Below are 14,813 nucleotides of genomic sequence, written 5' to 3' on the forward strand. Positions count from 1 at the left end.
ACACCAAATTCCGCTCCGCATCCTATGCTCCGCAGCGGAATTTTACTCAACGTCTAAACGAACACTGCTAAATTAAAGTGGAAGTCAATGGAGAAACAGCTCCGCTGCGGATTAACGCTGCAGAGTGTCCGCAGCGGAATTCAAGTGAAATTCCGCCACGTGTGAACCCAGCCTTACAGTACAGGTATCAGAGCTGTGTCTTGTAAGGACTGTGTGATCTTCACATGATCAGGATAAATTTTTATCCACTGGAAAAAAAAAATGTATGAAGGTTCCTATTGAATCACTGCAAGCAGAGATTTTAAAATCTGTGATGAATTAAAAGGAATTGAGCTCAATTTAGAATGACCATCTTAGCATGAGAATATACAGATGTAGCAGAGCTGAATTAGTAAGGTAACTTTTTTATGTTAGCTTACTGGGGCGAGACACCTATGGAAAATTCAAGATACGGTACTACATGATTAGATCACAATGGATGGTGTCAAATGACAAACTCAGCTGTAGTACATCTGTACGGTTACAATTTCTTCACAGTATATATTGTATGACTTGAGTACCAATATCAGTTTGATATTTGGCCCTCTAATAAATATAAAACTTCCTGTTCCAGTGAAATTAGTCATTTTTGGAATTTCATTGGTGGTATTAAGAGATAATTTTGCTTAGTTGTATTGCAAATTAGTCGGTTATTTCTGTATTTTGGCTGCATCTTAAGACTTAACGTGACCATACAATGGGCTATAAGTAGCACTAAAGAGCCTTTGTCTGCTTTCCTGTGCTATATATATATATATTGCTGAACACCATTTCACTTGTTAAATGTTCAACAGCCTGGATACTGGCAAAAAGCAGATGTAGATGCCATTTTTATACAGTTGAATGGATCACATTATCTTTTGTCATACTTGGGTGCATATAAATGGTTTTACTTTGTTCCAAGATTTTGAACAGTTTGTGCAACATTTTATCCGCATGAATTAATAAATAAGTAGCCTGTTAAAAGCTTTTGGCAAAATATCCAGATTCCAGTTATTTCATTTCCAATAATATATCTGTGCGGATTCACCAAGAGCATGTTTTAAATTCCCCATGGCCTTTTGATATCTTTTTTTTTTTTTTACTATTTTAGATAATTATGTGTTAGCCATTAAAACATATTTTATTTTATTATCAATATTTCACCTTTACATTTCAGCATATTTTTAAAAAAAAATTTGTGGCATAAGGAAAAAAGAGAAAATAAAATCTCAGCAAGTTCCTAACATTTATACATTGCGTACAGTCTAGAATATTTACATCAATCTTTTTACACAGCTCTGATTGTCATATTTCATGTCTTCATTTTATTAAGCTTTCATTAAATATCAAAAAACTTTAAGCTGAATGGTATTTTGTTCTAGTCTTGAAAATAAACATTTTACAAGATTTTATTAAAAAATCAAAAAGGCATACATGGCATATTCTAGGGGGAATAATAGGGTGTATAGTGTATAGAATTTAAAAAAGAATACATTTAAAAAAAAATATATATTTTAAGAAGTGGTGTATTTTATAATGGCAGTAGTTTAAATTGTTTCCCCTATATAAAGTTAATATTTAATTAAAATATAATTTGAATTGTTGTTAGACCATTTCTGCATGGATCCAGTATAGTTTTACATGGAGTACCTATGATTAGATACTATAGAGCCACAGTTACTCCGGGTGGTGCACAGTACGATGCCTCCGTAAGGCATCTCTCAGAACTACGGTGTCCGATGAAGCATGCCATGAGTTTTTTCTTTTGGATTCCATAGGAATCAGACAGAAAAACCTCTGAATGCCTAGGTATGAAATCAGAGGCATATGGAGGTAAAATAGGGCCTCATAGCGGTCTATAGGTGCTATATTACGTCTCCATACAAGAGATTTTACATACGGTTGGGTGCAGTAATTTGTTAGTTAGCTATCTAATAATATTCTAGTAATTTTCTGTGTTATTGCTGCAGAAATCTTGACAGCATTTTACAAAATTCCCTTAACCACTTAACACATTGTCATGTACATGTATGTGACAAGCGTTAAAGGGAAGTATGGAGCGCGCTTATACTCAGCAGGTGTTGGCTGTGTAAAACAGTTGACACCTCACTGCAACGTGTATATAAAAAATAACCCTAGCACTCAGTGGTAAAGATGAACGTAGAGGTAAAGGTACATTTTTCAAATGCTTTTATTTCCAAGGTATAAATGTTTTTTTTTTGGAACATGCGATTGTTTTAGGACGTTTTGGCCTATCCCAGGCCGTTGTCACAATCGCTTATCTGATCAATAACCTGAATGGAAGAAAGGTTTGATGTGTCGATATGGCGTCTGCCAGACGCTCTGAGATGAGTTTCTTTTCTACCTCACTGCAACGGGCAGAATCAAAGATCACTTTGATTTCGCCCGTTTAAGCCCTTAGATGCCACGGTCAATAGCGAAAGGCGAAAGATAGAGGGGGCGACATCGTCCGACAGCTAATCACCCCCCCCCCGCGAAGCGCTCATGGGGTGACAATGATTGTCATGGCAGCTTGGAGGCCTAATAAAGGCCCCGAGGTCTGCTATCTTTGTACTCCTATTAAGAGCTGCCTCCAGCAGGACTTTATAGCAGCGGGTCCAAATCATTATATTACTGCAATATATTAGTATTGCAGTATATAGTGCTAGCAATCAAACGATCCCTAGGGCTAATAAAAAAGTTAAAAAAAATAACTGTTAAAGTTTTTTTCAATGGAAAAATAAATACTAAAAGCTAAAACAACCTCCCCTTTTCCCATTTTTTCTCTAACGTATGGATGTCATGGCAGCCTGGGGGCTGCCATCTTTGTACTTTTATTAAGCTCTGCCTCCGGCAGGGTATGATTGCAGCCTTTCAAAATTGCTATATACTATATAACATTAGTATTGCAGTATACAGTGCTAGCGATCCAACAATCCCTAGGGGAACTAAGAAAAAAGGTAAAAACAAAAAGGTAACTAAAGTTTTTGTTAATGTCCAAAAAAAATTATCTACAAATAAAAAAAATCCCCCTTTTCGCATTTTGCTCTGTAAGATAATGTTAAAAATAGAAATATTAACATAACTGGTATTGGCGCGTCCGTAGAACTCTGTAGAAAATTCCGTAGAGAATTTTAAATGCCAGAATTCCTGTATTTTGGTCACCTTAGCTCCCCAAAAAATAAAATACAATGTGATAAAAAAAGTCACATGTACCCCAAAATGGTACTAATAAAAACCGCTAAAAATAAGCCCTTATACTGCTCAATCGATGGAAAAGCAAAAAAGTTCTGGCTCCCATTTATGGCGTCACAAATATATATTTTTTTTTTCACAAATTGTTTTTTCTTTGTAAAAGTGGTAAAACACAAAAACAATATATAAATTTGGTACCCCCGTAATCGAATCATCCCATAAAATAAAGTTAACATGTTATTTTTACTGCATGATGAACGCCGTAAAAACTAAACCCAAAAAAACAATAGCAGAATTGCTGTTTTTTGCCCATTTCACCCCACAAATATTTTTTTTCCCGTTTCCCAGTACATTATAAGGTAAATTAAATGGTGCCATGAAAAACTACAACATTCTGCAAAAAGCAAGCCCTCAAACAGCAACATAAAAAAGAAAAGTTATGGCTTTTGGAAGGCGGGGAGGAAAAAGCAAAAATGATAAAACAAAAATTAGCCCGGTCATTAAGGGGTTAAACAAACAACATTTAGCACATTGAGCACTAGCTACAGAGGTGTTAGCAATAGTTGATAATGAATAATTGGTGTTCAATGTTCATCTATATTACAATTTAATAAATTTTATTTTTTTTAGCCACTTTCCCTATTTACAGCGAACTTTACCAACTTTTTGGAAAAAAACAGTTTGTCAGATATTTTGAATGATATTTTTACATTACTGAAGTTTTAGGGCATGCCCACACGTGGCGGATTTCCTCTGCAACTGTCCGCATCAATGCCGCACAGATTCTGTGTGGCAGATTCTGCCGCGGGTCTGCCCAAAATGTGCAGTAAATTGATGCGGACTAGCTGCTGCGGACTGCGGTAAAAGTGCTTCCCTTCTCTCTATCAGTGCAGGATAGAGAGAAGGGCCAGCACTTTCCCTAGTGAAAGTAAACGAATTTCATACTTACCGGCCGTTGTCTTGGTGACGCGTCCCTCTTTCGGCATCCAGCCCGACCTCCCTGGATGACGCGGCAGTCCATGTAACCGCTGCAGCCTGTGATTGGCTGCAGCCGTCACTGAGACTGAAACGTCATCCTGGGAAGCCGGACTGGAGACAGAAGCAAGGAGTTCTCGGTAAGTATGAACTTCTATTTTTTTTACAGGTTGCTGTATATTGGGATCGGTAGTCACTGTCCAGGGTGCAGAAACAGTTACTGCCGATCGCTTAACTCTTTCAGCACCCTGGACAGTGACTATTTACTGACGTCTCCTAGCAACGCTCCCGTAATTACGGGAGCCCCATTGACTTCCTCAGTCTGGCTGTAGACCTAGAAATACATAGGTCCAGCCAGAATGAAGAAATGTCATGTCAAAAAAGCAAGACGCATCCGCAGCACACATAACATGTGCATGACAGCTGCGTACTTCATTGCGGAAATTAGAATCTCCATTGAAGTCAATGGAGAAATTCCGCCATGAGTCCTCAACCAGTCTGCCACAACTCCGCAACATCCAGTGCATGCCGCGGACACCAAATTCCGCACCGCAGCCTATGCTCCGCAGCGGAATTTTCAGCTTCATCTAAACGAACGCTACTAAATAGAAGTGGAAGGCAATGGAGAAACGGCTCCGCTGCGGATTAACGCTGCGGAGTGTCCGCAGCGGAATTCAAGAGCAATTCCGCCACGTGTGGCTTTGCCCTTATTCTTATTTTTTAGATATAATAAAAAAAGATATATCATAATTAAGTTTGCAACAAAATCATGGTGAAAACACAAACCACTAGTTTTTATTCTACAAAGAATTATTGGCGGACCTGGTCTATTGCTGGATTCCTTTGATGGACATTTATTTGAATGGTGCTTGTAAAACTACAAATCCTCTAGTGGCGCTGCAGGGAAAATAAGTATCCAATCTCAACTTTCCCAGGAAAAAAATTATATTTGCTGCTATGTCAGGAGTCGGACCGGGGGCAAACAGCCGTAGCTCTCATTTTAAAAGGGTTGTCTATGATAAGACTAACCTTTTAATTAAAACAAATCGAACAGTACGCTAGTCAATATTATTTATGATGAGAGAAAGCTGAAGATCATGAAAAAAGAAAAACATTAACTAACTAAATAAGTAAATAGTAATGAAATAGTATGAACACTATTTAGGTACTAGGTTACTTGTTATGGCGAATGAAATACATGTAGTATACTAAAAGCCACTCTAATAAAAATACACTAGACACAAAAGATACAATATAGATATTAATACAACATCAGACAGGTTATAGATACAGATGTTTTCAACCCAAATTTTCATCTATTGCTCATTCTATCGTTCTATGTTATGTCTTGTGCTGACATTTTTTTACATAAGGCCAGAGTGTTTGCAAGCTATGTTTTTTTCAGTGTGCATAACATTATCTAGAACTACTGTACTTAAAAGAAGGTAGTTCTCAAAATTGGTTGACTGACAGCCCACATGAAAGATCACAAGATCTTTACAGCAGTAAAACCCAGGACAGCCTAAAATACTCTAAAAGAGCAGCTAGAATGGTCAAAGTTGAAGCCATGAAATCTACTACACATAACTGTCCTAAAAATATTGAGCAAAATGTATATTTGCATCTTTTTGTTTTTGCAAATGGCTCGAGAGAAATGATGACCATCGCAAGTTTTAACAAAAATGATTCAACTAGACTGTTTTACCTTATACATGTTCTTCTTTGTTTTCCTAAATAGTGAAAAAGTCCATAGATTATAAGTCTAGAGGATTTAAATTGTTTCCAGGGAAAGACATCAGCAGCAAGTTTTCTATCTGTGAGTCTACCCATTTTTGTTTCTAATTTGGTGCATCATTGACCTCTTTGTGTCTGTTTTTATTCTTGTTATTAAAGCATTGTTTAATATGAAATGTTTATATATTTTTTTTGCCTTTAGTCTGTCTGCTATTCTTTGTAACATGATGGTCTAACATATTGACATTGAGGTTACATCATTTATGGTATTTAGTATCTTAGGGTCGGCTTACATGAATCTTTTTGAATGCAGAAGGTACCGGATTTTGAACCTGAAGTAGTCAAAAGAATCAAAAACAGAATTGAAAGTCTCCACAAAGATTCCTTTGACTTATGAATTTAATGAGGAATTATTTTATGTAAACTGTATTAGGGGTGTCTGTCTGTCTGTCTGTCTGTCTGTCCAAATAATGCTTTAATTATACATTTTAAGCCTTTTATACATAGTTTTATGTTATTTATAAAGGGAATTAGACACCTTAGAGAAAATGTATTTGTATAATTATTTATAAGACATGACAGAGGTATTTCTAGAGCAGAGAAAGCACCATAGAAGGACCATTCTCATTTGAGTTTATGAGTAAAAACACTAAGTACTTCCCCAAAAAATTGGAGGCATAAAGATGTAAAGTATGCGTCTATAGGAGGCTATGGTCACCATATTACAGATGCGTTACATGGCCAAGTGCATGAGAACTTACTGTGTCAAACCAGTTTTGAAGAGTTATTTAAAGAACACAGGATCATGTTTGAATTTGGACAGTAGTGAGTTAAATAGTGGTAAATGAAATAGACCCTCACTGATCATTGAATATTAATTTCCATAATTAAAGTAGAATCATTCTTTGAATATACTGGAAAACTCATGTCACATTATAAAACTAAAGGCCCTTTTATATGGGTCAATTATCCAGAAAACGAGTGTTCATATGAACGTGTGTTCCCGATACTTGCTCTGTGAAAACAGGGCAACGATCATCCGAGAGAGTAGTCTCGTTGATCAGCGCTCATATACACGGCCCATGTTGGCCCGTGTAAGGCTTTGTTCACATCTGCGTTGGGGTCCCGTTCTGACATTCCGTTGGAGCTTTCCGTCAGAACGGGACCCTGAGCAGACACAAACTGACACCGATGGAAACAAGAGGTTTCCATTTCCATCACCATTGATTTCAATGGTGACGGATCCAGTGCCCGTGGTTTCCATTTGTCTCTTTTGTGCACTGGATCCGTCGTTTTGCTGGAAGCAATAGAGAACCCTCAGTCCATCCTTTTAACCATCATTAGTGAGAATGGAAGATAAATCGATATACCATTACATTATAATCCCATATGTTGCCTGAATTGAACTGACATTTACAGAGAATAATCTATTATTTATCCATAATAACATAAGCAATTTGTTCAAGCTTGATCCATTATGCCAAAAATAAAAAAGACCAATCTTGATGGAAGTTTTATGTGAATACAATCTTGACATTAAATAGTGTAGAGCTTATTAATTGCATAAATGAGGATAGGTTTAGTAGTAAGAGTGGACGAATTACCCAGCAGTGATTGCTCTAAAAGAGTACATGGCGGGAGGAAATTAAATAACTGAATAATGGAAATAAAAACATTCTGGAAGCTTTGATGTAGATATCTTAAAAGATACACAGCAGGAATTAGTTTGTCGAGCTACGTAGGATAAATAGTTATGTTTCAAGAGGTTTTACGTGACTAAATTTGAATAAGGACACTGGATGTGTACTGGGGTTCTCTGATAGTTTAGCTTTAACAGGTAAAGCAGTTTTTTGTTTTTTAATTTTGTAGCAAAGTTATTAGGGTGTACATAGAAATCATAGGGGCACATAGCAAAACTCGTAATGGCCTCCACCTACCAAAAGGGGGTAAAAATGTGGAATGGCAACTGGTTATGCTGTGCATATAGTATTATAGACTACAGGTGCATTGTGCTTGTACTCACTCATCCATGTGACACACATTTGGCTTGGATCATTTAGTGATCTTTATGTATGCGGCTGATTGGGATAGAGGAACCATATATAAGATACATAGCCAATCCATAAAGCTAGCTGCATGGCTGAGTATGTGCATAGCAAAACATACTGTATGCTGTCCGTACATCACTGGTCCCTGAGACCCTATATAATGTCAGTGACCAATATTTTGTCTTCATTCAAATAAATATTAAAGGGTTATTCCCATCCGTGGCCATTTATTCCCCGTCTGGATGCGGCTGCCTATCGCCACCTCACTGGGCATAACGGGCTAAGGTAACGCACAGCTGTCCCATACAGGAATCTAGAATCTAAGATGTAATAACCATTTATATTTGCAAACCGTAAAACCCCACTCATAAATATTAAGAGTTGTATGGCAATTGAATGCCTAATTTAATTGTAGTCAGACTTGAATGGACTGGATTCTCTAATCCTCAGATGTGGCCGCTGCTGGGAAAATGTTGTATTATATGGCACCATTCAAATAAATGGCCATCCGTTTAATAGCTATATGGGCTGTGACTGACAAAGTGAGATCGGCTCTTTGGGAGTGGCATTTAGATCTATGTTATAAAGGGGGTCCCGAACTTTATGATGGAACCACTTTAATGATTAAAAAAAGATGAAGCTCTATATAAAGTATTACTATTCTGCGTATTCAGTTTCCTTAAAGTGTAGCTAAACTTTCGATATGTAATAGTGACATGTCAGAAGTTTTGTTCGATGGGTGTCCGAGCTCTGAGATCCACACTGATCCAACAATGCTGCAGTAGCGCTGTGCCGCTTCGTTTCTGATCAGCTTTCCTTGGATAGCCAAGTGAGCGGTGTACGGGCTCAATAGAAAGTTTATGGAAAGTTTAGTTACTCTTTAATTCAGTCAGAAATATAAATGTTAGAAAATTTCACTCTAGTTGCCAGGGCTATGTAAAGGGATATTTATACTGTGTGGGGGCCTGGATACTAAGGCCCAGTTCACACAGAGTTGTTTGGCACTGACTTTCATGGGGAAACCGCGTCGGAATCAGTGCCAAAAAAGTTTGAAACCGCCTACCATTGATTTAGCCACTCGTGGGAAAAAAAGTGGCATGTTCTTACATCCTGTGGTTTCGCCTCTGACCTCCAACTAAAATCAATGGGAGGCAGAAAAAGCGTTTTTTGCTGCATTTTTTGCCCGCGGTCCTCAATGGCCGCTGGGGAAAAAAGCAGCGAAAACTGCAACAGGAAAGTGCAGGCAGGTCAAAATCTGCCTCAAAATTCTACGTGTGAACAGGGCCTAAGACTTTCCTAATGGCTAAAACATAAGGATGTCAAGCGCTGAGCCTACTTGTCTCCTGCCAGCAATTCTCAGTTCTCTCGGAAAGCCATGTACACGTTCTATACTATCTATATCAGTTATGTAACCTCTATATGGCACTTTAGGGAGAGTCCATAAATGGCAAAAGCATCATGGGAGTCCCAGAACTTAGAACTCTACTGATCAGAGTTTCTGAGATGTCTCTATCACAGGTGAAATGTTTTTGGGGATGACAGTGACCCTTTAAGCTCAGAAATTACTGCAGCTCTTTAACACTTCCTGGCATATAGATTCTACATAGCTATGATGTAGGTGAGAACACTCTATCTATTCTCTAGTCTATGGTAGATATACGAATATACAACATACGTTTGGGAAGTTTAGGTTTTGTGCTCATGTTTTTCCCTATAACAATAAATATAAAAGAAGAATGATTATTGTAGAAACATTTACATGTCACAGGATGCAGCTATGGCAACCAAAATAAAAACAGCTATTACGCTGCTGGCTGCATTCAGAGAACTGGATAATGGTACACAAAAGAAAAAAGGTTTATATTACAAGGTTGTTTCTGTTATATCTAGTGACTAAACAGGTAGATATGAGATAGATAGATAGATAGATAGATAGATAGATAGATAGATAGATAGATAGATAGATAGATAGATAGATAGATAGATAGAGAGATAGATAGATAGATAGATAGATAGATAGATAGATAGATAGATAGATATGAGATAAATAGACAGATCTGTAATAGGGCCCCCCCCCCCACTTACTACAGCTGTAGCCATCTTTATCTTGACTTTTAACGCATTAGATACAGTGTCAGGAAACTTTTTAACTTGGCTTTTTCAATTGCTTTTCAATGGATTTTGTTATGGAATCTCATGATGCAGAAAGTTATGAGTCTAGATAAACTTGGCTACATCTGTATGTGCTATTTCTAATACTCATTTCTTCTTATATGGCAGAGGAGCCTTTGGACCATTCTGGCACTCAGGTGTGACCGCTACCTCTGTATCCACATAGCTATGCCCCTGCCGATCTGTGCCCCTGCCAATTTATTCTAAGGCCGGGTTCTGATACATGAAGCTAAACAGCTCCCTGCATTATCTAGAAGGAAATATCTACCACTAGGTAGGCCCACCAGCATACCAGATGTTTATCCAGTGGGCCAAGGATCTGACACAATAATGGGACCAAAGGTCCAGAAAAAGACAACCATCAACCCATTTTGAGCTGATTTGGAGCCACTTACTACTGTGGCCTTTTTCTTTAGTTAATTCACAAACCCATTAGACCTTATTGATCATATGTCCTATATATGCAATGATAACAACAATGATTACGGTGCAATTAAAAGTGGACACAAGGAACCCCCAACCAAAAATGGTGCCAGCAACAGTACCCCCATAGGAATGATAGCCATAGGAATGATAACTAAAGTACTTCTAATGACAATACTCTCCTCTTCTGTGCTCCCACACTGCTTTTCTCCACTGGCAGGTAGATACATATGTGCAATCTGTTACTGATACTCATCTCTTACTAGTAGACTCCGAAGGAATGGCACCTTCTAAAAACAGAACTCCCAAATTATGAAGATATAATTTGGACGTGTACAGTACATGTTCTGTATAGATGGAGGGTAGACCCTCAGAATCATTTCCACTGGGTGGTGCCAGGAACCCCGGGAAAAGCACCACCTACCATCTATGTGAGATACAAAAATGTGTATTTCCTTAACTTATCTCTAAGCCCGACATATCCCGAGATGTATAGTGCGAGATCTTAAACAGACATGCAAAACAAATGTTTCAATTTGGTGGATGCCATCCGTCAGCCATCCGTCGCCCAAAAACTTTACACGTTTGACATATACTATTTTTATTGGATGGTTGTGATGGGTCCCTATGATGGATGCCACCCGTCAGCCACCTGTTGCCCTAAGACTCCCATGTTAAATTAAATTGTACATTTTTGAAAAAATTTTTTTTACTGGATGGCGCGAGATTGTATTGTATTGGTATCGTGACAAATTGTATAACTTAAAACAATGCTAGAAAAGTTAAGAGAGGACACATCTAAGCATGTTGGGGAATTCATGAAACTGAGCCTTTAAAAAAGTTTAAAAATTAAAAGGCAAATGACAAATGGCTCCAAGACAGTTTTGAAACTAATATTAGTTATAATAATTAACGTTAAATCTATCTCGGTCTAACTTGGTACAGTTAAGTTACAGACAATCCCTCTTCTAATGTCCCACTATTTTAGGAACCCAAATTAGCATGTTCTGTAATCTGAATTCATGAACTGGAAAATATCCATTTAGAAATAGACAAATAGCACATGGCACTAAAAGAGCAAAATGACATGCTATGTATAACAAGCTTATGTTGTGAATTACAACATCTCTATGGGGGAATATAGAATTCCCAGTTGACTGTCGAATTTAGGAAGAAAAACATGACTAATCTGCACTTTACAAATGTCTAAACTGTCATTTCATTTTATATGGAGCATATATATTTCACTTCCAAATCTTTCCCTAGGCAGAACAAATGCTAATCATTTTATAATTATTTAAATAAAATCGTGCTAGCATCACGCAAAAGATGCTTGCTAATTATAGCGATGTGATAGATGTTTTATATATATATATATATATATATATATATATATATATATATATACACACTACCGTTCAAAAGTTTGGGGTCACCCAGACAATTTTGTGTTTTCCTTGAAAACTCACACTTATATTTATTTTAAATAATAATTTTCTCCTTCAAGCTTTGCTTTCGTCAAATAATGCTCCATTTGCAGCAATTACAGCATTGCAGACCTTTGGCATTCTAGCTGTTAATTTGCTGAGGTAATGGGGAGAAATTTCACCCCATGCTTCCAGAAGCCCCTCCCACAAGTTGGATTGGCTTGATGGGCACTTCTTGAGTACCATACGGTCAAGCTGCTCCCACAACAGCTCTATGGGTTTGAGATTTGGTGACTGCGCTGGCCACTCCATTACAGATAGAATACCAGCTGCCTGCTTCTTCCCTAAATAGTTCTTGCATCATTTGGAGGTGTGCTTTGGGGCATTGTCCTGTTGTAGGATGAAATTGGCTCCAATCAAGCGCTGTCCACAGGGTATGGCATGGCGTTGCAAAATGGAGTGATAGCCTTCCTTATTCAAAATCCCTTTTACCTTGTACAAATCTCCCACTTTACCAGCACCAAAGCAACCCCAGACCATCACATTACCTCCACCATGCTTGACAGATGGCGTCAGGCACTCTTCCAGCATTTTTTTCAGTTCTGTGTCTTACAAATGTTCTTCTGTGTGATCCAAACACCTCAAACTTTGATTCGTCTGTCCATAACACTTTTTTCCAATCTCCCTCTGTCCAATGTCTGTGTGCTTTTGCCCATATTAATATTTTCCTTTTATTAGCCAGTCTCAGATATGGCTTTTTCTTTGCCACTCTGCCCTGAAGGCCAGCATCCCGGAGTCGCCTCTTCACTGTAGATGATGACACTGGAATTTTGCGAGTACTATTTAATGAAGCTGCCAGTTGTAGACCTGTGAGGCGGCTATTTCTCAAACTAGAGACTCTAATGTACTTGTCTTGTTGCTCAGTTGTGCAGCGGGGCCTTTCACTTCTCTTTCTACTCTGGTTAGAGCCTGTGTGTGCTGTCCTCTGAAGGGAGTAGTACACACCGTTGTAGGAAATCTTCAGTTTCTTGGCAATTTCTCGCATGGAATAGCCTTCATTTCTAAGAACAAGAATAGACTGTTGAGTTTCACATGAAAGCTATCTTTTTCTAGCCGTTTTGAGAGTTTAATCGAACCCACAAATGTAATGCTCCAGATTCTCAACTAGCTCAAAGGAAGGACAGTTTTATGGCTCCTCTAAACAGCAAAACTGTTTACAGTGGTGCTAACATAATTGCACAAGGGTTTTCAAGTGTTTTCTAATCATCCATTAGCCTTCTAACACAGTTAGCAAACACAATGTACCATTGGAACACTGGAGTGATGGTTGCTGGAAATGGGCCTCTATACACCTATGTAGATATTGCATTAAAAACTAGCCGTTTGCAGCTAGAATAGTCATTTAGCACATTAACAATGTATAGAGTGTATTTCTGATTAATTTAATGTTATCTTCATTGAAAAAAACTGTGCTTTTCTTTCAAAAATAAGGAAATTTCTAAGTGACCCTAAACTTTTGATCGGTAGTATATATATATATATATATATATATATATATATAAAATGTGTGTGTGTGTATATATATATATATATATATACACATTTTACAGGTTACTCATATATTATCCCAATCAGTTTTGATTTATACCAACACATGGAAAAACAAATCCATTGAGTAAAGATTTGTGATATATGCTTTAGTTAATGGTATATTGATCCAGTATAAAAAGTGCTTCTTGTAAATTGCAATGTTCATTAATTTATGAACTCCTGATGTTGAATTGTGGTTTGTGATGTTTTATATTTTAGACTATACAATTCTTCCTTCATCACGAAAAAAAAAAACACTTCAAGGTCATTTCCAGCCTTAAAGGGGTTTTCTAGTTTTTTTTTCCTTCATAAATCTATTACAAATTTACAATTTTTAAATATACATGAACTAAATATTCTGCTCAAATACCTTTTTTTATACCAGCGTAGTAGGCCCCCTACACATTACATGTTACACAATGCCAATGGATTAGTTCTGTGTAATGCCACCATGGGCTAACTAAATGGCAGCAAATATGTGACCCCATTTGTTATTTGACCCCTGGTATTAATGAAATACCCCTTTCCATATCTGGTTATAGGGGGTATACATATAATAAAATGAGGGTGGTACTTTTTCAGTGCTGCTAAATAAAATTAAGTAATTTAAAGAAAATGATTTTAAGTAATTTAAAGAAAAACATTCTAGATGCAAATTTCAACAGCAGATGTTTTTCTTATTCTCTACTAAATAGTATTTAATTTAGGGAAAATATTACTCATATATGAGGATTTAAAGTAACACTCCGAGCAAAACTGATACACTGTGTTATGCCTAGTGCAGGGTCTGTGGAGGCGGAGCATGACACATGGATTCAAAGAATACCAAAGAGAGAGAACTCATGTACTGCCCCCTCAGGTCCTGCACGTGGCATAAGTGTACTGGTTTTGGCCAAAGTATTTTTTTTAATGTAGCTTACTCAATAAATCTGTTGCTTCTTTTCACAGATTCTTTTTCTTATACTGTTAAATGAAACCGTAGAAAATATTTATCTCTAGTTATGAGTTTTTCTGCGATGCATCTTGAGTTTATTAAAGTTTTTAAAGTTGGATAAAATATTTACTGATTTGCATTAATATTAGATACCCATTTATTCCAATTCACAATTTTCTAGAATTTTAATAGAAATGGCCACCTGATATTTGCATATGAAATAAAATTTACTGTAAAATAAACATTTTATGCAAATAGTCATATTACATTCAGATATATACGACACAGAACGTG

The 14,813-nt window shown here is 37.1% G+C and overlaps 1 protein-coding gene across 6 annotated transcripts in view; it reads left to right on the top strand.

Moving 5' to 3' along the window:
• CSMD3 (CUB and Sushi multiple domains 3) overlaps positions 1 to 14,813 on the top strand; it is a 1,175,227-nt gene that overhangs the window by 556,787 nt on the left and 603,627 nt on the right. For 2 of the 6 annotated variants that reach the window (XM_075825814.1, XM_075825811.1), the window contains one exon: positions 5,930 to 6,007. The exons of the other annotated variants lie outside the window; for them this stretch is intronic. In XM_075825814.1, the coding sequence (XP_075681929.1) occupies positions 5,930 to 6,007 (78 nt within the window). The remainder of the gene's footprint in view (positions 1 to 5,929; positions 6,008 to 14,813) is intronic. 6 annotated transcript variants of the gene reach the window in all.

Source organism: Rhinoderma darwinii, chromosome 5, assembly GCF_050947455.1.
Source record: "Rhinoderma darwinii isolate aRhiDar2 chromosome 5, aRhiDar2.hap1, whole genome shotgun sequence".
Taxonomy (NCBI): Eukaryota; Metazoa; Chordata; class Amphibia; order Anura; family Rhinodermatidae; genus Rhinoderma; species Rhinoderma darwinii.